Source organism: Neltuma alba, unplaced genomic scaffold (genome assembly GCF_004799145.2).
Source record: "Neltuma alba isolate B1F8T4 unplaced genomic scaffold, ASM479914v2 tig00001521_pilon, whole genome shotgun sequence".
Lineage (NCBI taxonomy): Eukaryota > Viridiplantae > Streptophyta > Magnoliopsida > Fabales > Fabaceae > Neltuma > Neltuma alba.
In genome coordinates this window covers 1-25375 of record NW_021632493.1, presented here as the reverse complement: position 1 = coordinate 25375, position 25375 = coordinate 1, and the positions used below count along the sequence as shown (strand labels likewise).

At 34.5% G+C, this 25375-nt stretch overlaps 3 protein-coding genes across 6 annotated transcripts; 1 reads left to right on the top strand and 2 right to left on the bottom strand.

The window, feature by feature from the left end:
• Nucleotides 1-78: 78 nt before the first annotated feature.
• LOC114758183 (uncharacterized) lies at nt 79-6550 on the bottom strand. Of its 2 annotated transcripts, none has more exons than XM_028947211.1 (8): nt 6331-6550; nt 5385-5499; nt 5218-5288; nt 4065-4349; nt 3794-3836; nt 2978-3140; nt 706-761; nt 79-215 (listed from the first exon to the last, which is right to left on the bottom strand). In XM_028947211.1, exons 1-8 carry the CDS (start codon nt 6352-6354, stop codon nt 178-180), a joined length of 795 nt encoding a protein of 264 aa, XP_028803044.1. In that variant the 5' UTR covers nt 6355-6550; the 3' UTR covers nt 79-177. The 2 variants fall into 2 exon arrangements, with proteins under 2 accessions (XP_028803044.1, XP_028803052.1); XM_028947219.1 differs by having other exon boundaries at nt 80-215; nt 2978-3086.
• Nucleotides 6551-16799: 10249 nt separating this feature from the next.
• Nucleotides 16800-17114, bottom strand: LOC114758265 (uncharacterized). Its single transcript, XM_028947300.1, has one exon. The coding sequence runs from the start codon at nt 17112-17114 to the stop codon at nt 16800-16802; it is 315 nt and encodes a 104-aa protein (XP_028803133.1).
• Nucleotides 17115-21925: 4811 nt separating this feature from the next.
• On the top strand, nt 21926-25193 carry LOC114758211 (probable mitochondrial adenine nucleotide transporter BTL3). 3 transcript variants are annotated; one of them, XM_028947237.1, is made up of 4 exons: nt 21926-22487; nt 23072-23375; nt 24141-24608; nt 25026-25193. In XM_028947237.1, exons 1-4 carry the CDS (start codon nt 22060-22062, stop codon nt 25056-25058), a joined length of 1233 nt encoding a protein of 410 aa, XP_028803070.1. In that variant the 5' UTR covers nt 21926-22059; the 3' UTR covers nt 25059-25193. The 3 variants fall into 3 exon arrangements, with proteins under 3 accessions (XP_028803070.1, XP_028803078.1, XP_028803085.1); XM_028947245.1 differs by having other exon boundaries at nt 25014-25193; XM_028947252.1 differs by lacking the exon at nt 25026-25193 and having other exon boundaries at nt 24141-24974.
• Nucleotides 25194-25375: the final 182 nt, after the last annotated feature.

The window sequence follows — 25375 nt, the reverse complement described above, 5'->3', positions numbered from 1 at the left end:
TTCCTAAATGTTATAAGCTCAGAAAAAAATTTTAAGTTTTGATTCATTTAGACTTACATTCCATATATGGACGTTAAAAGCATGTTTAGTTGAGAAAAAGGACGAAAAATAAGGAATTTTTATTTAAATTGTATTCGAAAATATATTCAAATCAGACCAGGCCTCTCTCTTTCACTTTTATTGTCCCCAGTTTAGGCATATCGCAGTGTACTTTGCTGAAATCCAAGATAATGGAACGTAAGTTCGCGTATGTACGTAGTTGAGATATAAACATCTGAAAAATCTAGAAGGGGGGGGGGGGGGGAAGTTTATGGCCAACTCGAAAAACGCCACATCAAGATCAAGGTTATGTTTGGCGTGCATTGCCATTTTTTGTAAAAATAAGTTAAAGTACTGTTTGTACAATTATAATAAAATGTAATGAAAATATGTAAACAGGGTGTTGAACGTATTACAAAATATTTTAGAATATTAAATATATCTTAACTCTTATTATTATTATATTAAATGAGAATATGTAAACGTCATTTCTATGCAAAACATTTTTCATATATTACCATCATTATAAAGAGTCATGAATTAATTTTAATAGAGAAGTGTATTTTACATGGAAAAAGAAAAGGAACTATTCTAATTTCTACATGTCAACACAAAGCAGCAATTTTTAATCAAGGTTGAACAACTAAATAAGAACAAAATTCTCACCCTTCTGCCTGATTCGCAACGTCAGATATATCAACACCAGCGATCCCAAACTTGACCTGCATAAATATTAGAGATATTGATCTGTTTGAGCGAAAGATGTAAGTAGGCAGAATGAGGAGAGCATCAAAGACAAACCAGAATGACTCAACAGAGAGTTATCATTGTCACTACCTCTCCCGCATTAATTATTTCAATTGGAAGAAAGAATTTCCAGCTGCCCTGCACTCTCCCTCTTCCCAAAAGAGAAAGCATAGACACACTTAAGCCCGCCTTTAATGCTATGATTTGGAAATTGGAACATACATGACCATTCTAAGCTCCGAACCGTTGAAACTTTCAATTGCAAGATAATTAAATAGACGAGTCCCTCTCAAGGATAACCAAAAGTTAATAACATCTATAACGTAATTGATGTGGAATTTTTGCCTCTCAAGGCTTGTCCGGAATTCGGGAAGAGAAGGAAAAAGAAGGATTCTAAAGAAAAATTCAGAGAAGAGAAGCGATGGTTAAGTAATTTCCTTGGAGAAACTTCCTCCTCCAAATCGAGATAACCTAAAATTAGAAACCAATTAAGACCTTAGGTGGTCTTTGGAGAAATGGATTTGGAAACGAGTTATCCTACTTGTGTGACTATTCCAAAATCCTTAGTTAGCCCTACAAATTACTAAGTCCCAAGCAAGGAAAAGGTTTTAACGAAATTCCTCCCTACCGTTCCCTTCAGCATCAAACATTTAATGTTTTGGATTGGCATGGACTACCGCAGGAATGCTGCAGGAATACTTTAAACCTTTGAAGGGTAGAGATGCTCAGGGGCTTTGTGATAAAGGAAGTCAAGGGTCAGGCGTTGATGTGAATGACGATTGTCAATCCCTTCATTAGAAAGCTTCTGAAAATGTTATAGCTAATGAGATTTAAAAAAAAAAAAAAAAAATCCTACGGATACCATACTAGAACTAGCAACAGTAACCGAACATATTTCTGATCCCAGAGTCAATTCATGGAATCAAGACGACTGTACTCTACCTTTCTCCTGCGCCATTCTTCTGCACCCTTCCTCTTTGTCTAATTTAGAAACAGCACTCACTAACCCTCTTCTGCTGGATTATCATTCTATCAAGTAAAACACTAGACGCCCCAAATGGATTAGAGGAATCATTACCTCAATTGATTTACATTGCATCATTGCATGATATCTCTTGTGAACTCCACAAGCCACAATAGAATGTAATCCGGAAAATAAGCCTATTCTTGTACTAAGAATGGGGGCTTCAAAACTCGGAGGTATATAGTAGTTACACGTACCAGTGATTGGGGTAAGTTAAAAGGAGAAAGTGAAGCATTCAAGTACACGTTTGGAAAGACAAGATAGCTTGATCAATGAATCTGCCCAACTTTCTCATAAAAGTACTTCAATGCTCAAAGGCTAAAACACAAAGTTATTGGTAAATAAAAGTCTCATTCTTACTGAGCTCAAACGTTTTTGAGAAATTTGATAAAAATTGTTTAGGATAGCGCTGTGATTTGTAATCTTTATCAAGCATAATAAAAGTGAGAGTTTGAGCGTCTCTAGAGACTGTGGAATCTAATTAATTATAATGAAGGGATATAACTTGATAGTTGACATCTATGATAGGCATGACTAAAATAGAAGGGACATTACCTGCAAGTTCAATGCATGGATTAATGGGCTAGATGAAGAGATATTTTTGCAGGATATACAGGATGATCACGGGTGTAACAGAGATGACATGTTCAGATAAGGTGGGCTAAGAAGTAGCGGGCCTAGAGTATTGATTTCTCAAGAAAGGCAACTCTAGGGAGAAGGGAGTGAGCTCAGCTACAAGAACCACTCTATTTAGTAATATCAAACTCTTGTCTAACTTACTAGAGTGATTGGGCATGGCATGAAAACACATCCACTACTTCAGAATTATTCCATGGAAAGGAGGGTGAGATTCATTCCTTCACAATATTTTCAGCCATGTTTAAGTTGGGTGCCACAAGTGGGTAACCTAGGTGCACTTCTTCTTAAGATAGCACTATGGTGACTTCAGGAAGGAGACAACCTCATCACAAATATCATTCGCCTCAACTTCAGAAGGGAAAAGTAAGGAAATTTAGTTTGCTATCCAAAAGACAGACTCATGGACACTCTCAAGTTGTTTGTTTAGCAGTCAGATAGAAAGTAAATTCACCATGACAGAAAATTGATACTAGCACATATCTAGCAGCAAATGTAATGCATATTCTGATTGAGGAAATTTGAACTTACAATATTGAAAACAGAAAAGCGACTTTTCTGGAATCGAATGAGGCAGAACGCTTTAGTCTTCTGCATTTGTTATTTGGCATATCGTGAACTTTCTCAGTGACTGATTTATCTGTTAGTTTACACGTAACAGTTAAAAATGCATCCAACCTACTGAAGAATCCAGCTGTAAAAGCATAAGTGTAGGAGTTTAAGGAGAAGATAAAACCTGCAAACTATAAAGGGTGACAGAAAAAGCGCAAAGAAATATCATAGTGATCAGTAAGGGCTCCTAGATTTGATCAGCCATTAAAGACAAAAGGATTATGATTGACAATATGAATTTGATACTCTTGACATTCAATCTTCAATTTCAAGTCAATCTATTCTCCAGTAGAATTTTTAATTACATAGGGCAATACATGAACATAATAACGCATGTTTTACCCCCTTGCTTTTGAATTAGATGTACATACGATATTTTCTAGTTGATGGTATATTGTTCAAATCAGAATTATTCAGTAGGCTAAAGAGGAGTATCAACCATCAATTGTCTTTAGAATGCAACTATGAAAACTCTGTATGTGGGAATCTGTTCCTAGTTACATTAGATGAAAGTTCTAATTAGCCTGTGTTAAAGAGAAATTTCCTTTTGTCAAGTCATTCAGTTCATCAAGTGGGACAAATTTCCATCAGCTCTCGACCATACTGCATGCTTAAGGCAAGTCATCCATTTTAATTATGTCCGCTAAAACAAAAATTGCATACACTTCAATGAATCATTAAATGCTTATCCTCTCCAGAACAGAAAAAGTGAAGAATTTACAAAAAAAAACATACCTCTTCCGCTAGATTTAAAATTCGCTTGTCTCCAAAATAACCTCTGCAATAGTGGGCAACAGTTGGCCAAAATCAGAATTGGCAGAAGTCAAACTCAAAATGCAGTGTTAAGGCAAACTCTGTTTCTCTTTTAAAACCCCAAAAAAGAAATGCCGCAGAAAATCACATAATTGCTGCTCAGATCGTATCAATTGTTTGCAGTTAACTAAGAGAGACTATCATACGCTATCCTAAAGAGGATAGGCCCATAGGGTGGATGTACGTGACTTACAGATAGTAAATTTTCACTTTTAAGACTTTCAACTCCCTCTTCATAGGATTGAGATGAAACTGAATTTTCATTTCCACTAGGCATATCAATTATGCATGGGGAATACCCCTCTTCACTCTCCACTCGGAAATCAAAGCAGTTCTGGCAATCCAATTGAGCATCTAGGCATATTGGATCTTTAGATTGATTGGGAACCTCCAAGATGCTCAAGAATGTTGGTGGTGAAGCACAATGTGCATCGTCAACGTCCTTGGACAACAGTGAAACACTATAGACATCTTGACCCTACAGAAATAGAAAGGAGTCAATTCTTCAAGAAAAACATGAATGGTTATTTTAAGCTATTTCCAGACACCCGTTCATTAGATGAAATTGATCAATCAATTCAAAGCAAGGCACGCAATACATTAATACAACATTGATGAGTTTATCTAATCTCTTTCTGGTCCTTATAGATTGTGAGAAGGAGCTTCAGCAACTTATACTTCATGGAACTATTCGATAAATAATAATCAGGTACCTCCTTTTTGGAGGGTGCGCGTCAGGAACTTTATTAAGACAATTAAAAAGAAATATTTCATAAAGACAGAGGTACGGAAATCGTATATTATAATGTAAGTCTATGAAACATTACTGCACATGAAAAATCATAGAATTCAAATCCTATCTCATAATGAACGTCTATGAAGCATTACTACGTAGAAAAACATATAATGCAAGTCTATGAAACATCACAAACTTCTATTCAGTGCCTCTTCCCTTTGCAACACATATGGCGAGCATTAACAGAAATTAGGTCAAACATCACAAGCATATGTATATCAACAATATCATCATAAATATAAGTTGAAAAGAAAAGGGCAGCCGTGTAAAAGACAGCTGATTGGGTAAGGTAAGACCAAGTATTGCCTTTAATTTATGTTATTCTAGTTTGGTCAACAAGAAACACTCAAACCACACCAAACTGTTGCATTCAATACACAACATTATCTATCTTTATTTTTCCCATTCTCACTCTTATCAGCCATAACGTTTGATCTGGGTATTAAAAACGGAGGGAAAAGGAAACAAAAGAAAAGGATTATAGAACGGCTTCAACAAAAACAGGAAAAAAAAAAAAACGAAGTGTTTTTATAGTAGGAGAAAAACTCACCGGTGAGCTGCTTAAAGGTTGATATAATCCTGATGGTAGTGAAGCATCTTCAACAAGAATTGGCGGAATCTCTAGAACGGAATAAAGTATCAGTTTGAAGTCCTTTCAGCAACCTCTTATGAGCCGGGGTGAAGAAAAACTATATACAAGTTCTTTCGTACGATTACCTGAGGAAAAGCATTGGCTAGCGTCTGTAGGGCTTGATTTGAGTGATTTCGCACACCGACAATCGGCAGGTTCGCTGCCATTCCCTTTCAGGAATTCCGCAATTAGTGGTCCTCCCTGCAATTACTCTACAGGTCAGAGTTCTCTACAGCTTGGGAAGGCGTAGACTGAATAAAGTCGTCTCTTAAAGGTAAAAGTCCACGGAGAGTGGCTATTGCGTCCCCGAAATATTATCCTAATTTGATTTTAAGTTTCTAAGGCGGCTGAACTAAAACATTGTTGTTCGCAAATCAATCCATGAATCAACTTCCACATCTCAAATAGAAGATAATTTAGAAGAAAGTCTAAGCAAAAACGTTCGATCGCTGAGATTTATATCTTTGATTCCCATCAAACTGTCGAGTACTTCACAACCTCATTACTTCGCATAAGTTTGACTTTCTTCTCCCAGCTTTTAGCAAATAAACTAGAACTGAAAAGCATATGGCAAATGCGATTGGCTTCAGATGCTGAGAAAATTCATGTCAAGCAGCTAAACTTAAAATTTAGCTGACAAAACGAGAAGCAAACTACATGAGTTGGACATCTAGCCGAAGATCAACTTCATTTCAATCTGTGAATTAACTTTCACGCTTCATATAGAAGAGAATCTAGAAGAAAATCTAAACAAAATCGTTTGACCTTTGAGATTTATAGATTTGATTTCCATAAAAACTCCGGCAGTACTTCACGTAACTTCCACATTCCTCTCTTAACTGTTAGCAACTTAAATAGAACTGAGAAGCAACTGGCAAATCCAATCGACTTCGGATGCCGAGAAAATTCAAGCCAAGCAACTAAACTTGAAGTTCAGCTCACAAAATAGAGAACCAAATCTACATCAGTTAGACATCTAGCCGAAGATTAACTTCAATTAAGCAAAGTATAAGACTATAAGAAGAACGTTACCTCGCAGGACGAATGAACAGCCATTACTGATGAGAATCAGAGCGGAAGTAGGAATAAATGGCTTTGTTCATGAACTGGCTTTAAGAGGAAATAATCACCCTGAGCTATGAACGCCACGTCACATCAAGTAAAACTCTTTTGGACCCTACATTACCAATACGGTGGCGCGATTTGCCAGAAAGGCTACTGAATAATACGACGTCTCCGTTCCCGACAACGACATTTATTTACCCTTCATGCCGTTGGGGCCATATTGACCCTCGCTCTGGAGCCTTTTAAAGATTTTCAAGTATTCAGAAAATGACAGGACATGACATAAAATTAAAAAACAAATTGGTATATTCATGGATAGTATTTGAAACATTTTTGTGCTTTAGTTATTTTTAAGATAAATCCACTGCTATTTTATTTCATTCTTAACTCAACTACCGCGTTTGGCCTTCTTACTCCGTTGGGATCTTCGATGCAATAAATGGCCGCAATAGCCGAAGTTCTGTGTGACCTGTTGGACTCAATAAATGGATAGAATGCCAGAAATAAATAATGTGAAGCATCAAGGTTTTTTTGGAACTTGGAATAATACTGAACTGAGTAAAGGATGCTGGGGAGAGAATATTAGACTAGTTGCCCTCGGTTGAAATTTGAATTGTTAATGCTCTTTTATTCTATTTACAGGATACTGAAAAAAATTTTTTGTATAAATATATAATTTTATCTTTTATTTATTATTATATTAATTTTATTTAAATAAAATATAATATATATTAAATAGGAATAAAATTAAAAATTATTGAATTTTAAATGAGAATTATTAAAATTTAAGGTTTTTCTTAATCCGTTTGAAACGTGTCAAACTTTCTGTAAACGAGATTGATGCATTCTTTTTTTGAATTTCCTCCCCGGGCATTTTAAGACAAGGTCATCTTCCAAGCACATCAACAAGCTCAAACTAATCTGGAGCAGTACTTTATGGGACTCCAAGGGCAACTTGCCTACCACAAATACTACTGCATTCCCAAGCGGGATTGAAACCCTGACTTTAGTTAAGTTAGAACGACCCCTAACCAGTCGATTTAAGCGTTTGGTAGTAGTAGATTGATGCATTCTCATTTGATATAGGAGGGATGATGTTTTTTTTTTAAAATGTTGAGATGTTTTAATTTCAATAAAAATATATTTAATATTTTTTGTTAAAAAAAGGAAAAATTAGGAAAAGTCCTTGCTGGTTATTTTATTAATAAGAAGAGTAAAATACTTTAACCTCCCTTGTATTTTGTCTTAATTATACAGACCTCCCTTCTATTTTAAAAATATACACTTAAATCCAGACTGTTAACTACTTTAAGAATATTTCAAAAATTATTTTTTTTATTTCAAATTTATATTGAAACACTTTCTATTTGCTAAATTATCTATCATAATACTAAATCCCAAAATCTTGGTTAAAACTATATCGAAGAATTTAAGATTTTTTGCTTTACCTTAATTTTATTTTTTTATTTTTGAAAATTGTTGTTTGTTTAATGTTTTTATCATATTGGACCAAAAAATTAAGTAATTTAGCTAATGCAAACATAAATTTAAATGATTTATATAAGTTTTTGAACTCGTATAATTTATATTATGTGATAAGAAAATAAGCATTCAAAATATTTTCTAGCCATTTAAAAAACAATCTTAAGTTTCAATATTTCATGAGAAACTAAAATTATATAATTCTATAATATAATTGAAATTAAAAATTTTATAATATAATAAAAATTTTGAAAAAACATGTATTATAATTATTTTTCATTGTATCAAAATTATTTTTTTATTCAAATGTTTAAATAACATTCATGTTAAAGAGAGATATTTTGGTCAAAATAAAATTTAAAAATCAAATTTAACTAATAGTTAAATGAATGGAAATTGAATCTTAAAAGTATAAGGAATGTTTGTGTAACATACATTTTAATTTGAAGAGAAGTTTATACACGTTTTTAAAATAGAAAAAAGGTCTATGTAATTTAAATAAAATAGAAGGATAATCCATATATTTTACTCTAATAAGAATGAGTCAAATCAAAGCATCGGTATTCTGTATATATAAAATTTACAGAGTACTGTTACCCGAAAAAATTTACAGAGTACTACTATTTTTTGCATATAAAAATTTACCAAGTCTATCTCAATGTTAAAATTTTTAATAAAAAATTGTTTTCTAGTGATTTCTTTTTCAGAAAAAAAGAAATACTCTTATCTTTAAGCCTTTTGCCGTGGCTCCACGGGCACACCGAGACAAATGTCCGTGAAAACGAGTCACGGACTTGTTAACTGTTCTCATTCTCTCTCTCTCTCCTCATTCATTTGTGGGACCGGTGTAACGGATAGTTCCCATTCACACTGACCCGCTGGGCTCCTTTTTAAGCCCATTTATTTTTTTATGCTAAAACATATGTATCTCTTTGTTAAAGATAATCTTTTTTTAGTAAATATTCGCACCTTAGTCTGCTGAAGGACTGGCTCTTTCTGATCCAAATCCGCTGGTAGGTCCAGCTGTTTTAATGAACCTGTACCACCCCCATTGTTGGTCCACGTGGGCTCATTACATAAAATATATCTGAATACAAAAAGTGGACCCATTCCGCCTCGTCTACAACGGATTAAATTCTCTCTCTGGGAAAATTTTTTTTCTATTAAATTAGAATTTTTACTAAAAAAATGTCTATATTTAGTACTCCCTCCGTTCCTTATTATAAGAGACAAATAACCGAAGTACGTTGATCAAAAAAACAGTTAAAATTAGTTAAAAATAATTAATGTGTAAAAAGTATAATTTTTTTCCAAAAATGCCCTCATTAATAAGGAGAGAGAGAACAATTAAATTATTAAAAGAAAGAGAAGTGGGAGGGAGAGAGAGTGTGAGTTGGAGATAATAAATATGGGTAAAATAGTAAATCAACACAAAAAAGTAGAGACAACTTGTAAGTGTCTCTTATATATAGGAACATGCCATAAGCATCAAATGTCTCTTATAATAAGGAACGGAGGGAGTACTTAATAGTACCTTAAATACAACTATTTTTAATAAAAAATATATGCCTAAAAAAAATAGAATTGATACTATTTTTAAGTTATTTTTCAAATTTTAGAAAGCCAAAATTAAAATATGATTAGAGTTCACAGATTGATAACAATATTAACTCTAAAAAGAATCTCTTTCTGATAAGGGAAAAAAAATCTTTTTAAAAAACACACACAGGATATATGCATTGGATTGAATGTAGAAATAAATATTCTCCCGGTATTTAATCTAAGATCTAATTAATTAATTTGAATTAATTAAAAATATTAGCTAAATTAGTACATATAATTTTTTTAAATACTCTAAGCATCTTTCTTAATTCTCTCCCTTCCACTTCTACTTGAATATTATTAGAAAAATATCATTAGGGTTCATTTGGAGAAAAATTAATAAGCTTGTGAAATAGGTCTTATATATAACATCAATATTAATTCTCTAATTAAATCATACCCTAAGACTAGCACGCTGGTTGTATGAATAGGATTTGGATCCCTTCCCTTGTTCGCCCCCATGAACAGCTCCATAAAGATTATTTTTCTTCACACACTCATTTTCTATTATTTTTATAATATTATATGTAATAAAATAAAATAATGAATATAGATTTTTTTTTGCCAAAACAAGATGGTTTTATTAATCACCAAAACAAACAATTACACACACTAATAGCCACTTAAGGCCTGAAAAGAAAAGACACTCAAAAGCCTAAACATAAAACCTACCACACAGCAAAAAATAAAGCACAAACCTAACATACAACCTAAAAAACACAGCAAAAAGAACACAAGACAGCAAAAAGAGCAAAACAAACGAAAGGAGAAGCTGCATCAGGTTAGCCAATACCGGTTCTATCAAACTCCCGATAATCAATCCCAGAAATAGGCCTTGCAGACTTCCTGTTGCTACCAATGTCCACATCCAGAATGTGTTTCAAAGCAGGTGCTAGATCAAAAATCCACCCCACAGGGCACACCTCTTTTCTACAACCCACAGCAATCCAGTTTGCTGCCTCATTGCCTTTCCTAGGAGTCAAGGCAATTTCAAACCCTCCATAACCTTTCATCTCAAATATTACAGTCTGCAATTCCCATCTGCACCTCCAGTCAACATTCCTAGCAGAATTCGTTTTGCAGCACCAGAAGATCTCAGAGCAATCAATCTCCAGAACTACATTTTTTTAATTCTAGATCTTTTGCAATACAAAAAGCCTTTTGTAAAGCCAGAACTTCAACTTCAAGAGCAGAATTAGCTACAACTTTATCAGCAAAGCCCCATTGCCAAATACCGTCCTTATTTCTACACACAACACCTACAGCTGCTGAACCAGACTTCTCATCAAATGAGCCATCAGAATTTATCTTCATATAATCCCCTTCAGGAGCTTTCCATCCCATCTCAGCCGCTACATTCTCATTTTGCCCTTCCACCACCTTGCTCCACCCTTTAGCTTCCCAAAATTCCCTCACAGCTCTACCAGCGTCACTGATCACTTTGACCGGATTGACTGCTTTAAACTCAAAAACTGCATTATTTCTTTCTTTCCATATCAGCCACATTAACCAAGCTACATAAGCTAATTGAAAATCATCAAGAAATTTTTCTTCTACTAAAACTTGCATACACCAGCTCCCAAAGTTACCAAAGCCTTCTTTTTCAAATCTCAGAGCCAGTTCACTGCCAAACCATACACTTTTAGCCCAAGGACAGGTAAAAAGGGCATGTTCAATTGTTTCAGCCTCCTTATTGCAGATTGGGCAATTTACTGAGACTCTGCATTTTCTTCTAGCGAGTTCTTCTCTAACAGGTAGAGATCTCACCAGACATCTCCATATAAAATGGATAATTTTTGGTAGAGCCTTGATTCTCCAAACCTTCTTCCATAACTCCCCAGATAGAACTGTGGATGAGCTCGCCCTGTCTACTGCTTTAGTATTCATGTTTTTTGTTGTATAATACCCTTTTTTGACTTCATACTTTCCATTTCTTGCAACTTTCCAGACTGGTTCATCCTTTCTGTTGATGAAATTCAGAGGTACCTTCACAATCCATCCCAAGACCTCCTCACTAACCAGGCCCCTCATTCCTTCCAAATTCCAGCAACCTTCCTAAATCAGATCAGCTACACACCAATGCTTATTCTGATCAGGTACATTGACTTCTATAGTTTCTACTAGGCAGCCTTTAGCTTCTGGGATCCAGTTGTCTTTCCAAACATTAACTCCTTCTCCATTTCCGATTCTCCAAAAAACTTCCTTCTTCAACAAGTCCCTACCGGTCAAAACACTACTCCAAATCCAGGATGCTTTGCCCCCCTTCTTTGCTGCAAGGAAGCTTGAATTGGGAAACTAAATCCCTTTTAAGACCCTTACCCACAAGTCATCAGGGTTATTCAGGATTCTCCAAGCAGTCTTTGCTAATAGGGCATCGTTCATAACTTCAAAATCTTTGAATCCCATTCCTCCATTAGATTTAGCCTTAGTCATGATTTTCCAATTTCTCCAGTGAATCTTTCTTCCTTCCTTTCCACCATTCCACCAAAATTGAGCGATGATACTGTCTAGTTCCCTACATATTTTCCTTGGAAACTTGAAGCAATGCATCGGATAGATAGGCACTGCACTGATTACTGCCTTAATCATCACTTCTCTACCAGCTTGAGTCAGAAGTTTGCTGCTCCAACCTTCAACCTTTCTCCCTACTCTTTCTTTGATATAAGCCAGGGCCTGCTGTTTATTCTTTCCCCACACATTCGGAACTCCTAGATATTTTCCTGGCTCATCAATATCTTTAACATTGAGGATTATGCAAACCGAGTCCCTTACTTCTGGGGTGGAATTTTTAGAAAATAACTGTAGGAAATTGGCTGATATTCTTAAGGATTATTGTGAGGCTTCAGGTCAACAAGCTAATTTGACAAACCATCACATCATCTGCAAAGAAGCTATGAGTTAACATAGGACAATCATTAGCAATTCTAATACCCTTCAACAAACCAGCATCAGCATTCTTGGAGATCATTCTTGACATCACATCCACAATAAGAATGAATATATAAGGAGATAATGGGTCACCTTGCCTTAAACGCCTTCCAGGTTTGAGCTCAGCTACTTTTCTTCCCGATAGGCACAAATTCAGTTTCACAGTGGTGATACATCTCATTATTAGTCTTACCCATTTTTCACAGAAACCAAGCTTCAACAGTATAGCTTCTACAAAATCCCACTCAACTCTATCATAGGCCTTGCTCATATCCATTTTTAATGCAAAATCAACCCTTTTAGCTTTCTTCCTTCTTTTCAAAAAGTGGAAAATTTCATGTGCAACAATTACATTATCGTGAATCAATCTTCCCAGGACAAAAGCACCCTGGTTCTTAGAAATACAAGTATTCAACCAAGGCTTCAATCTATTAGCAAGAACTTTAGAAATAATTTTGTAGCCAAAGTTGCACAAACCAATAGGTCTAAACTGACTGACATCCTCAGGTCTATCAACCTTTGGAATCAAAATAATATTAGTCCCATTTAGTTCCTCAATGCAACCTTTTGCTTCAAAAAAATCTTTAACCATCAACCAGATTTCATTTTCTACTACTTGCCAAGATGAGTGGTAGAACTTACCATTTGTGAATTCAACCTATGCGTTTTTTAATTATATTACTAATCAATAATTTGTGAATTCTTGGATATGTTATTACGATATAAGTTAGTTAATTTATTAGAAATTGAAATATTTATGTTTATTTTTAAATTATTTCACAACTTAAAATTTTCTTTTATACATATATTGTTATATAAGCATATAGTATTAATTTTTATTTAATTATTATATTATCCGTGACCTATTAGTTTTTCTGATTTAATATCTGGTTCGATTTTTAAAATATTACTGGAAAATTTACTAAAACATTTTTTTAAATTTTTTTCTTCTTAGGCATGCTGATGCATAACACGAGAGAGAAGACTAGTGGATTGGTGCGTTTTACAGTCCGCTGCTTCTATCCTATACTTGTTGAATTTGACCATAGACTCGTGCTTTTTATTTGATGGTAGATGACTTTAACTTGCAAACACAATCCTTGTGAATTATATATTGTTCGACGATAATATGGGAAATTCATATCAAAATTTATCTTACATATTTATGTACAATGCGAAATCAATTCTCAATAATTAATACAAATGATCACTTTGTATTAAGTGCTATGTTTCTTTTGAGTTTCAATCATACAGACGATGAAATTAAATAAAAATGTTGGCTAAGTTAATAAATAAAATATATTTTCTTTAGGAAAAATGACATGAAAAGAAGTTGAGAATTGCAATATTCCAATTAGGCACCTAAAAGTTCAAAATCTTATAAGAGAAAGTTGTGCTTAACCTGGTATTTTACAAATATAATCAAATAACTAAAATACTCTTATATTAGATTTTTAAAAAGCTATCAAATTTGTCATTTCCCCGTATATTTTTTATCATTAGCTATTTAACACTTATCATTACTAGTTCATAACTTATTAATAAATAATTTATTATTATCAGTATATTTCTTGTCGTTTATTGTCTAATACTTGTCATTGTCAATTCACAACTTGTTAATAACTTTTTGATACAAGAGTATTTTCATAATTTAACTACATTTACAAAATATCCCATCAGGCATCACTTCCTCTTTTGAGATTTTGAAATTTTAAGTGTTTGAATTGAAATCTTACAATTTTTAACTTCTTTTCTTTTTATGTGATTTTCCATTTTCCTTATTGGAGAGACTGATGGAATGGCAGAATAATAACATCATTTTCTTAAATACTTAGCATCATGGAATATTTCATAAAAAATTACTATAATTTTTAGAGCTTTATTAAATTTCTAGTTTAAAAACAATTAATGCATGTTTTAGGTTGAGAATTTTTTGTCAATTCCCTGGATAAATAATTACACAATACACTTTAATTAACATGTTTTAATTTAAAAAACCATATATTTATTATGTTTTAAGGGTTTAATACAATTTTTAGTCTATCAAGTTTGCCTTCACTTTGGTTTTGGCTTTTTAAGTTTCAAAACATATGTTTTAGTCCCTAAAATTTCTTTTTATTTAAAATATTGATTTCTTATAATTCAATAAAAGATTTAGATCATTTTATTTTTTGAGGGACCAAAACCTTTGGTTTTAAATTTGAAAGATGAAAACCAAAATAAGAGTAAATTTGATACACGAGAAATTGTATTAACCCAAAGTTTAATAACAAAGCTAAAAAATTAAATGAAATATTAATGCTATAAATATTCAACAATAGATTACTTTGACGAATTAGCCTTTAAACTTGAGAGTCCTGAAAAAAAGACACTTGAGTCAAAAGAAGTGATGAACAAACAATGACGTTTAACCTTTCTGGGGGGAAAAATAGAACCAATATCGTTTGACCCATAAAAAATTAAAAAGCTAAGGCATGAACTTGCATGATTACTTACGAATAAATGAATTTAATTAAACCTTAGTCATCAAATTTTTAATCCAAGGAAGATGATAAGACGAGGGGAATAAAATAACAAAAAATGATACTATTTCCGATACTTACTATAAGAGTTAGTTGACTAATTTGAATAAATTGAGAAAGTTTGTTAAGTTAATTATTTGTAACAAATAGATACTGTCATTTTTAAAATACCCTTACTAATCAAGTGCATTAATTTAACATTTGATGAAATTTTTAACATGTGTAATTATTATAAAAATGTTGAAAAAAATAGATAAATATAAGAGATAAAGTGAATTAGAATATTATATTTAGAACCAAATTAAAAATCAAATTAGCTTTTATATTAAAAAACCAAAAATACTGAAAAGAGGATCCAAATCCACGACATAGGCATCCCCAACCACATCAATTGGTTTAGACCGTTTCGTTGGACAAACTTCAACATTTTAATAAAGTCAATTCTAACCAGTGATACCATTCATAAAGCTATAAACAATGTAGCTTAATTCCTAATACTTCATGTTATACTAGCTCCAGTTTTTAATATAGAAATTTATTTAATTTTTATTTTGATTCTAAATATAAGATTCTAATTCATTTTGTCTTTTATATTTATCTATTTTTTTTATAAAATAATCCTTATAATAATAGTAGTTCTAATTAATACACTTAATTAGTAAAAATATTTTAAAAAAACAACATATATTTATTACAAATAAATGCTACCTCCGGTTCTAATTATAAGAACCAGTTGACTAATTTGAGGAGATTAAAGAAGTAAGTTGAGTTAGTTATTTGTACTAAATAGGTGTTGTCTTTCCTAAAATATCCTTGCTAATAAAGTGTATTAACTAGAACTATAATTATTAAAAGGATTATCTTGGAAAAAATTGAGTAAATATAAGAGACAAAGTGGATTAGGGTCTTATATTTAGGACCAAAATAAAAGTCAAACAGGGTCTTTTATTAAAGATCGAAGGTAGTACTCAAATTAGTCAATTAACTCTTATACTACCTCCATTCCTAATTATAAGAGCTAGTTGACTAATTTGAAAAGATTAAGAAAGTAAGTTGAGTTAGTTATTTATCCTAAATAAGTGTTGTCTTTCCTAAAATATCCTTACTAATAAAGTCTATTAACTAGAACTATAATTATTAGAAGGATTATATTGGAAAAAATTGAGTAAATATGAGAGACAAAGTGGATTAGAGTCTTATATTGAGGACCAAAATAAAAGTCAAATAGGGTTTTATATTAAGGACCGGAGGTAGTATTAAGTGTCAGAGGTAGTATGTACTACCTCCAGTCCTAATTATAAGAACTTATTGACTAATTTGAAAAGATTAAGAAAATAAGTTGAGTTAGTTATTTGTCCTAAATGTGTTGTCTTTCTTAAAATATCCTTACTAATCAAATATATTGACTAAAACTATTATTATTAGAAGGGCTACTTTGAAAAAAAAATGTATAAATATGAAAGACAAAGTAGATTGGGGTCTTATATTTAAGACCAAAATAAAAGTCAAACAGGACCTTATATTGAGGACCGGAGGTAGTATAAGACTATATGTGGTTTTTTAACATGTTCCTTTGTTTTTTTTTTTGGCAACTTATAACATGTTATATTTAAATTATAGTCGGGATAATAAAAATATCTCTCTTCTTCACATTTGTTGGGCACTAAAATAACGTGCTGTCCTGTTTTTTTTTTTTTTAGTACAAGGACAAGCTACGCTTGATAAGAGTAGTTATATATTTATATCTCCTTCCCTATTATCTATGTCTATCAAAGCTAATCTCCTGCAGCAGTCGGTGACATCTGGGTAAACTTCCATCTGATCCACAATTGAGTGGGCATGCTTTGCTAACGCATCAGCACATTGTAATGACTCTCGGGCAGCATATGCAAGCTTCATATTCTACTCTTCATAGATGAGCTTCCTTGTCTCTTCAATCTCTTGTCTGAATGGATGGTTAATGCCACTATCTCTCACCAGAGTGGAAATTGCTTCCAATGAGTCTGAGTGTATCTGAAAGTCTCTTATATTGAGGCTCTTGCATACCTCCATCCCAACTTTAATAGCTAAGATTTCAGCAGCAACAACTAGGTAGTTTCCAAGCTTCCTTGCGAATCCTATAACCCACTTCCCTCGGTGATCACGAACTACACCTCCACAGGTTGCTTGTTGATTCCCTTGGGCGGATGCATCTACGTCCACTCTGAGTTCACCCATCGGTGGTCCAATCTAGTGTCTAGGTAGGCTTTGATGATCCTTGAAGATTTGATGACGCAGTTTTGCTCTGGATATATCCTCCATAATGTGAAACAAACTTTGGTGGTAGATTTCCGAGCATGTGCTGTTGTCTCTTCCAAATAATTGGTTGCACCGTGCTTTCCAGATGAGCCAGCATACATGACCAAAGATCTTCGTCCATGGCCATTGCTGGAATCTTTCTTTTGCTGGATTGTTCTTCATATTCCACGTGAGCCAGTCCTTCAAATTATGAGGAAAAAAAGACAGCAGAATAGTTAGGGTGAATAAATTTCTTTCACACTTGTGACGCTCTTTTACAGTCCCTCAATGTATGTGTGATGCTCTCCTCGCATAGACAGCCTAAGGGGCATAGACTAGAATCCGTTATCCCTCTTTGAGATCTAAGTGAGTTGGTCATTAATCTCTCATGAGCTGTTTGCCAAAGGAAATGCTTGATTTTTTTAGGCACCTGCCAACGCCATATGTTCTTCCACACCGATCCTCCAGTATTGGTAGTCAACTCAGATAAGAATTTATATGCTACTTTGATTGTAAACTGGCCATCCGGGGCGTTATGCCAGCATACCACATCTTCCTCATCAACACTTGGTGGTCTAATTTGTTGGAGGACTCGTGTTATATTATCTGGAAAGAACTCATTCCATTGCCCGACATCCCATTGTCCACTTGGCAAGACAAAGTTCGCAACCAGGTTACTGGGGTCAATTCTATCTAAGTTTTTTGAAGCATATTGAATCAGAGGTCCTTCAAGCAGTGTCCATAAGTCCAGCCAGAATTTGGTCTGTCTTCCACTATTTAGCTTCCTACCTAGTCCCTGAGTGAATTTCTCCCATACCCCAGAAATGGCTTTCCAAGTCAGTGAGCATTGCTTATGTTTGACAACTGCAGGAATAGTCTCTTTTCCACAATCATACCGGGCTCTAAGGCATTGCACCCATAGAGCTTCAAGTTTCGTCACCAGGCCCCAACACAGCTTCATTACAAAAGCTTGATTTTGTTTCTCAAGATTCCTTATGCCAAGCCCACCCATGCCTTTGTTTTGCATAATTTTTTCCCACGAGATAAGGTGCATTTTCTGTGCATGTTCATCTTGACTCCAAAGGAAGTTTCGGCTAATCTTCTCAATTTCCTTCAAAACTCCTTTAGGTATGAGAGTAGATTGCATTTGGTAAGATGGAAGAGCTGCTATGAATGCTTTGATAAGTACAGCGCATCCTGCCATGTTAAGAAACTTTCCTTTTCAGCATGAAAGCTTGGCTCTGACTTTTCTTATGATATGCCCAAATGTCTCCTTGGTTACCTTCTTGTGGATGAGAGGTATTTTGAGGTATTTACCAAGGTCAGGTGTTATTCCGATGCCAAGCTTTTGACACAAACTAGAAGCCCGATGGAAGTTGACATTCCTAGAGAAAAAAGCTTTGGACTTGCTTAGATTAATCCTATGTCCTGAGTCTATACAGAATCTTTCCATGACCTGCTTAATGACTCTGATTTGGTTCTGTGAGGCTTCAGCAAACAAAATAAGGTCATCTGCAAAAAAGAGGTGGGATAGGTGGGGTCCTTCACTATGGAATCGAAGAGGTTTCCATCTTTGATTAGCGCATTCAGCCTTTATAAGTTGCCCCAGTCTTTCCATGCACAGAACGAAAAGATATGGACTTAGAGGATCTCCCTGGCATACTCCTCTTGAGGGGGTGAAGTAAGGGCCTTCTTCACCATTCCATAGGACTCTCATTTTAGCTGATCTTGTGCATTCCATGATTACCCTTCCTATGTTCTCATTAATGCCAATACTTCTGAGTGTATCCTCAAGAAATGACCATTCTAGCCTATCATAGGCCTTTTCCATATCCACCTTGATTGCAACATATGCTTTCCTTCCAGGCTTAGTTCTCATTAGGTGGATAGCTTCCTGTGCAACCACAATGTTATCACAACTGAATCTACCCCTGATAAAGCTGCATTGTTCTGCTCCTATTAGATAATTCATCACTGGCTGCAACCTTGTTGCAATGATCTTGGTCACAATCTTGAAGCTCACATTGCACAAGGAGATTGGTCTCATGTCTTTTAGGGTCGTTGGATGCTCCACCTTAGATATGAGAACTATATTTGTTGAATTAATTTCCTTGATTTTCGAGGGGTCCCTGAAAACTTCTTTTATCAGCCTGCAAATTTGGTCCCCAATTCTATCCCACTGTGTCTAAAAAAAGTGTGCCGGCAATCCATCTGGTCCTGGGGCTTTAAAAGCTCCCATTGCAAAAGCTGCATTTTTTATTTCAATGTTGCTCATTTCCTTATGTATCAGGTCTAAGTGCTGCGGTTGGATTGTTGGAAAGGCATTGGGCCAACTTATCGCTCTATTTGGATCTGCTTCACTTGTATACAGGGTTTTGAAGTAATTGCTTGCCATTTGTTTCAGCTATTCATTGTCTCTGATCGATTCCCCTGCATCATTTTGCAGTTCTGCGATCACACTTATCTTTTTTTTTATCATAGCAGTAGCATGGAAATACTTTGTGTTTTTATCCCTCCACTGAAGCCATTGACATCTAGCTCTTTGGAACCACATTAGTTCTTCTTGCAAGATCAGCTTATTATAATCACTCCACAATCTTGCTGTCCTGTTTTTCAAAAGCGGGGCTAAAGCCCAAGTTAGCTATGTCCTCTTCATTTTTTATTCACATCTGCGTATCTTTTTGTTCGATAATGCTAAAGGCTCCTCGTCAAAAAGCAAAAGACAGTACTTGGTTATTATATGTGACACTTTCACCAAAATAAAGTGATAAATGTCGAAAAAATTGCAATAATTATCATGCCATGCGTAATATATTAAAATCAAACGCGTCTAATAATCATGATCAAACTCTACCTAAATTATTATGCAGTCCTAAAAGAGTAGTATGATTATAAAATAAAATAAAATCGATGCTCATTTGTTATCTGATGGTTCTATTTTTTTTTAGATGTTAAAATACACAAACTTTTTCTGAGTAGTTGCACATCACTTTTCTGAGCTTTAAAAATTTAAATTAAAGACTCTTATATTTATATTTTGATTATTAACTCTCTTATCATTAAAATTGCCATTAAAGTTAATGGTTTTTAACATGTCATAATATTATATTTTTATTATGTATCATACCATTTAAAAAATAGCATTTGCTGGCATTCAACATATAATTTCAAGTATTTTACATTTTTTTAATGATTTTTTATTACAGTCAAAATATTTTGAATTATTTTTTAAGTATAAAAATATTTAAAATTATATGTCAAATGCCAAATATTATGTTCTTAAAGCCCTAAAAGGTTAAGATGTATCTAGCACTTGAAATATTTTCTCAGATGTATTCAGCACTCTAAAGCATTTTGTGATGTATTTAACATCTCGAAATATTTTTTATGTGCACCTAGCACCTTGAAATTTTTTTTTTGCCTTGGTGTTAGATGCACCAAAAAATATTTTTAGGTGTTAAGCGCACTAAACAAATTACTTTAGAATGTTAGGTGCATAAAAATATTTTAAAATATTGGACGCAGTTAAAAAAATATTTTAAGATATTGAGTACATTACAAAATATTTTAAAATGTTGGATGCACTTAAAAAATCTTAGATGTATTAGATGCATATTAACCCTATATAATAAAAAGTATAAAAAATTATGACACGAGGAAAATCATTAACTCTAACAGTAATTCTAATGTAAATGATTAAAATATAAAAATTCAAGGTTTTTAATGTAAATTTTTAAAAGTTGTGAGGTCACACCCAACAACCGAAAAGAAACAAGTTCTGTATACCTTGCTGGTTGATCCAGCGGGAAAACAATCTGTCCCGCAAAGTCGCAATCACAAATCCGAGAACCAAAGAACTGTAGATCTTTACCCTTTTTGCTGGCCTTTTTTTTGTTCACATTTGTTCTGATTTCTATTGGCTCAAAATAACGAAAGAAAAGAAAGAGGGTTTGTCAACTTTTATATTATATGAAATTTGAAAAATATTTTATGATCTACCCTCTTATAAGACACATTTCTGATTATTTTATGTATTTTTCATAATATTAAGAGGGATTAATTTGATTAATTAAGAGAGTCAACTTCATTTAATAATAGATATATTTAAAATATTAAACTACTTTCTTTTTGCCACAAATTAAAATAATTTAATTTAGAGATATTGAATATATTAACTAAGAATAATTAGTTAAAAGTGTTTTATAACAGTAAACTGGTGTTCTTGATATATTTGTGGGAGTAATAATTAATTATTAATTATTAATTAATTTTATAAAAAGTGGTAATGTATTATACGCACGTGTTTTTTTTTTTTTGGCCCTTTCGTCAGATTCCACGGCATCCACGCGAAATGCAAAACTCGTTCAAATCTGACGCGGTCCTTCGCATGGAACTCAACGCAGCGGGGTCGGTGGCTTAGAAATGGACCATCCTCCGAAAAAGGAAGAACAGTGCTTAAGGGGTTTGGTGGAGGGTGGGTTGTATTGCAGAGGGAGCCGCTTAGCCTCTTGAATGCCACGCAACTACCTAGATATGAATGTTAGGAAGTAGGAAGGTCGAATAATTATGCAGTTTTGTGCATTTGAATATTACTCCACTACATCCGTCCACTTTCCCAGCTCGAACTGACGATGACACAGAGCAATGCGGGCTTCGGCGGGCAAAGCTATGCAAGAATCTTCAATTAAAATTCCTCTTGTCATTCTCACTTTACCCAAACCGGCAAATCCTATTCCGTCTTGTTATTTTGTCTTTCGGCCTTCAAGAAAATGTGAAATCTCCATGTTGTGCCGCTTCAAGCTTCGGTCGCTTCTGACCAAACCAACCAGACCAATCGCTCTCTTAGTTCGGATCTAATTCCTGTAAAAATTAATCACTTAATACAATGGCCCATCTGATCAAAACCGAACCTTGTGATTTATTCTGTCCTGGGGGCTTGTTCCTCGATATTGATTCAGCTCATGCGTCGTTTATTTCGTTGATATCGCCCAAAACTTATTCTGAAGCGGAAAGGGTTTCGTGTTTTTCATGGGGACGCAGAAGAACGGTGAGTTTCGAAATATTTAGGCGGGAAAGGAGAGCTTCGGGCACAGTGGGTGGGGGGTTTTTGTCGTTGAGCTTGTCCATAAACGGAAGCGAAGGGGATCAGAGCTATGTTCGAGAATCGCAAGAAATTCTGGGCCAGCATGAGGGTAAAATTTCGGACAGGTCCGATGGATGTAAAGAGAAGGAGAATGTTCAGATGAAGGGAGCGGGTGCTATGAATGTGACTAGGCATCTGTGGGCGGGAGCTGTGGCTGCTATGGTTTCAAGGTTTGGATTTTTTAGTATGTCTAATATTTGGAATAACGAACGATTAGTTCATGTGACGTGCTATTCTTTTCTTCTTCCATTCTCGTGACTAATTTTTCCTTTTAATTTCATCTTTCGAATGACATACCTTTGCTTTTGTCTTCTTTGCCTGGTAATTGCTGTCACTTCGTGGTTTGCCTTCATTTCAGGTGGCGACAATGATATCTTTCTCTTCTTTGTTCGGTTTTGTAAGGATTGGAAAAAGTTATATTTTCATTTTAGATTGATAAAAGAATGTTCATGATGTGTCGCCTTATCATTTTGACAATTTCAGAACTCCTTTTCTTTCATGTTGGGTCAGCTCCAAGAAATTCATGAGGTCGGTACTGTGAATTAGGAATTCACATAAATTCAACATGCCGTTCTCCTCTGCCGTTCTAAGTTTTATATAGATCCCTTTTAGTTTCAAATGGTTGCTATGGCAGAGAACTTCTAAATGCTTTAGCTATATCTGTCACTTTGCTGCACAATTTGAATTCAGTTACCCATCTTTATTTCTTTTTGCATCACAAATTTATTGGCCAACATGCTTTTTGTTGTTTCAGGACATTTGTAGCGCCTCTTGAGAGACTTAAGCTGGAATACATAGTTCGTGGTGAACAGAAAAACCTATTTGAGCTCATTAAGGAAATTGCAACTTCTCAAGGGTTGAAAGGCTTCTGGAAAGGGAATTTCGTAAATATTCTACGGACAGCACCCTTTAAAGCTATAAATTTTTATGCTTATGATACTTATAGAAATCATCTGTTAAGGATTTCTGGAAACGAAGAAACCACAAATTTTGAGAGATTTGTTGCGGGTGCTGCTGCAGGGATTACAGCTACCTTGCTCTGCCTACCTATGGACACTGTAAGTAGCAATCTAAGACTGTTAATCTTTCTCTTATAACTTTCTTTCTGTGTTAATCTGTTGTTGTATGTTCTTATATCTAGTTTGATGTAAAGCAGGTGGCTTATGCAATGCATGTAGAGTTTATATTACCAGTTTGCTGCAATTATAAACATCCTATCTTTTGAGTATTAATTTACAAAATGCCTATATAGTTTTCAATCCTAATCTTCGTTTAATTAATTTAGCTTGGACTATTGACATGATAGCTCAATTGACAATGCTGTATGGGGCTTTTCTCTTTTTTGCCACTCCTGTTGGCTTCCCATCTCTCTTCACATCAATTTACTCAATCCTTTGGTTCTTGCACTTAATTTTCAAAACAATTTAGAGTTCTTTAGAGCCTATAACAAGTGCTTCCTAACATATAGGAGTTGTAAATATGTCTTTGCCCATCACTGTTGCTTTGTTACCTTGATTTATTGTCCTCCAGGTCCAGGATGCTTTCTAATTGTACTTCTGTGATTTTTAACGTGCTATATTTCTTTTAATTTTTCTGGTGATTCAGAACATAATAATAGTCATGAGCTATAAAACATTTTAAGGAAAGAAAAGGCACTGGCTGGAGAACATAATTTTTGGTATACGTCTCTAGTGTATCACTAGGATCATAAAAAGGCATTCTCAAGCATTTCATGTTATTCCTTCTCGGAACAGTTTTCTCAATTAAGTGTGATTTTTGGTTCTATTACGTTTCAATTTTATTCTGAGAGTGACGCTTTTCAGATCAGGACGGTAATGGTTGCACCTGGTGGTGAGGCCTTGGGAGGTGTGGTTGGTGCCTTCCGGCACATGATAAGAACTGAAGGCTTCTTTTCTCTCTACAAGGGTTTGGTACCCTCCATTGTCAGCATGGCACCTTCCGGTGCCGTATTTTATGGTGTTTATGACATATTAAAGTCGGCATATCTGCATTCACCTGAAGGAAGGAAAAGGATCCAACATATGAAAGAACAAGCTCAAGAGCTCAATGCTTTGGAACAATTGGAATTGGGACCCATTAGAACTCTAATATATGGTGCTATTGCTGGTTGTGCAGCTGAAGCTGCTACATATCCCTTTGAAGTTGTTAGAAGACAGCTTCAAATGCAAGTTCGGGCAACAAGAATGAATGCACTGGCAACTTGTGTCAAGATTGTTGAACAGGGTGGTGTTCCAGCTCTCTATGCTGGATTGATTCCCAGCTTGTTGCAGGTATGATCTGTGTTCCTGATTTTATCTTTTGAAAAATACACGTCAAATTTCAGTCCATTGGTAAAATAAGAACTGGACACATTGTGATTTTTTTTCCCCCCTCTCTCCCTTTGGGGTTAACTGAGGGCAGTTACTCTAGTTATGTAGCTCTTGTTTGAACCTGCACATCGTAGGCAATAAGGTCAGGCAACAGCAGAGTTTGGTTTAAAAATGAGTTTTCAAACTGACATGAACAGATGTGTTTTTGAGAATTCTAAGGCTCCTTAGTTATTTTGACACCTTTTGGATTTGCTCATGAACTTCGCAAACGTCTGAAACTAATTGGCTTACTGTTCTAAAGTGATATTCACTGATAGAAGTATTGATTTGATTGGTACCAAAGTATATTTTTAAGTCAGAAGTTAGGCGAACATGTAGGACCTCTATGCGACTCAAGGAGGATGCTATTAGGGCATAAAATTGGGCAAGATTGCAACACCTCTTGAAGCCGATGTGTCCTTTTCTTTGTTTTTGATCCCCCTGTCTAGTTGGCCAGGTCATGACTAGTGATCGTCATCTACTTCGGGTCTCTGGAATGTTTCAATGAGATTAGGTTAGACTGAATCCGTGGTTGAAGATTATTCAGTATTTGAGCTTGAATATAAGACTAGAGTAGCTAACTACAATTTCCCCTTTCAGAAGACAATAATATTTGAGTAAATTTATGATTCAGTCCCTCAAGGACTTAGCCACATGCATTCTTGTTCACTGAAGATATCAAGAGTCAA

Bases quoted from the DNA above. Each gene is read 5' to 3' on its own strand.
- LOC114758183 (XM_028947211.1), bottom strand. From the start codon at position 6,354: ATGGCTGTTCATTCGTCCTGCGAG. The intron at 5,289-5,384 runs GTAATCGTACGA...ATTCCGTTCTAG, and splicing joins TAGCCAATGCTTTTCCTCAG to AGATTCCGCCAATTCTTGTT. The intron at 762-2,977 runs GTAAGTTCAAAT...ATATTTATGCAG, and splicing joins GCTTTTCTGTTTTCAATATT to GTCAAGTTTGGGATCGCTGG.
- LOC114758265 (XM_028947300.1), bottom strand. From the start codon at position 17,114: ATGGGTGAACTCAGAGTGGACGTAGATGCATCCGCCCAAGGGAATCAA.
- LOC114758211 (XM_028947237.1), top strand. From the start codon at position 22,060: ATGGCCCATCTGATCAAAACCGAACCTTGTGATTTATTCTGTCCTGGG. The intron at 22,488-23,071 runs GTTTGGATTTTT...TTGTTGTTTCAG, and splicing joins GTGGCTGCTATGGTTTCAAG to GACATTTGTAGCGCCTCTTG. The intron at 24,609-25,025 runs GTATGATCTGTG...GCGAACATGTAG, and splicing joins TGATTCCCAGCTTGTTGCAG to GACCTCTATGCGACTCAAGG.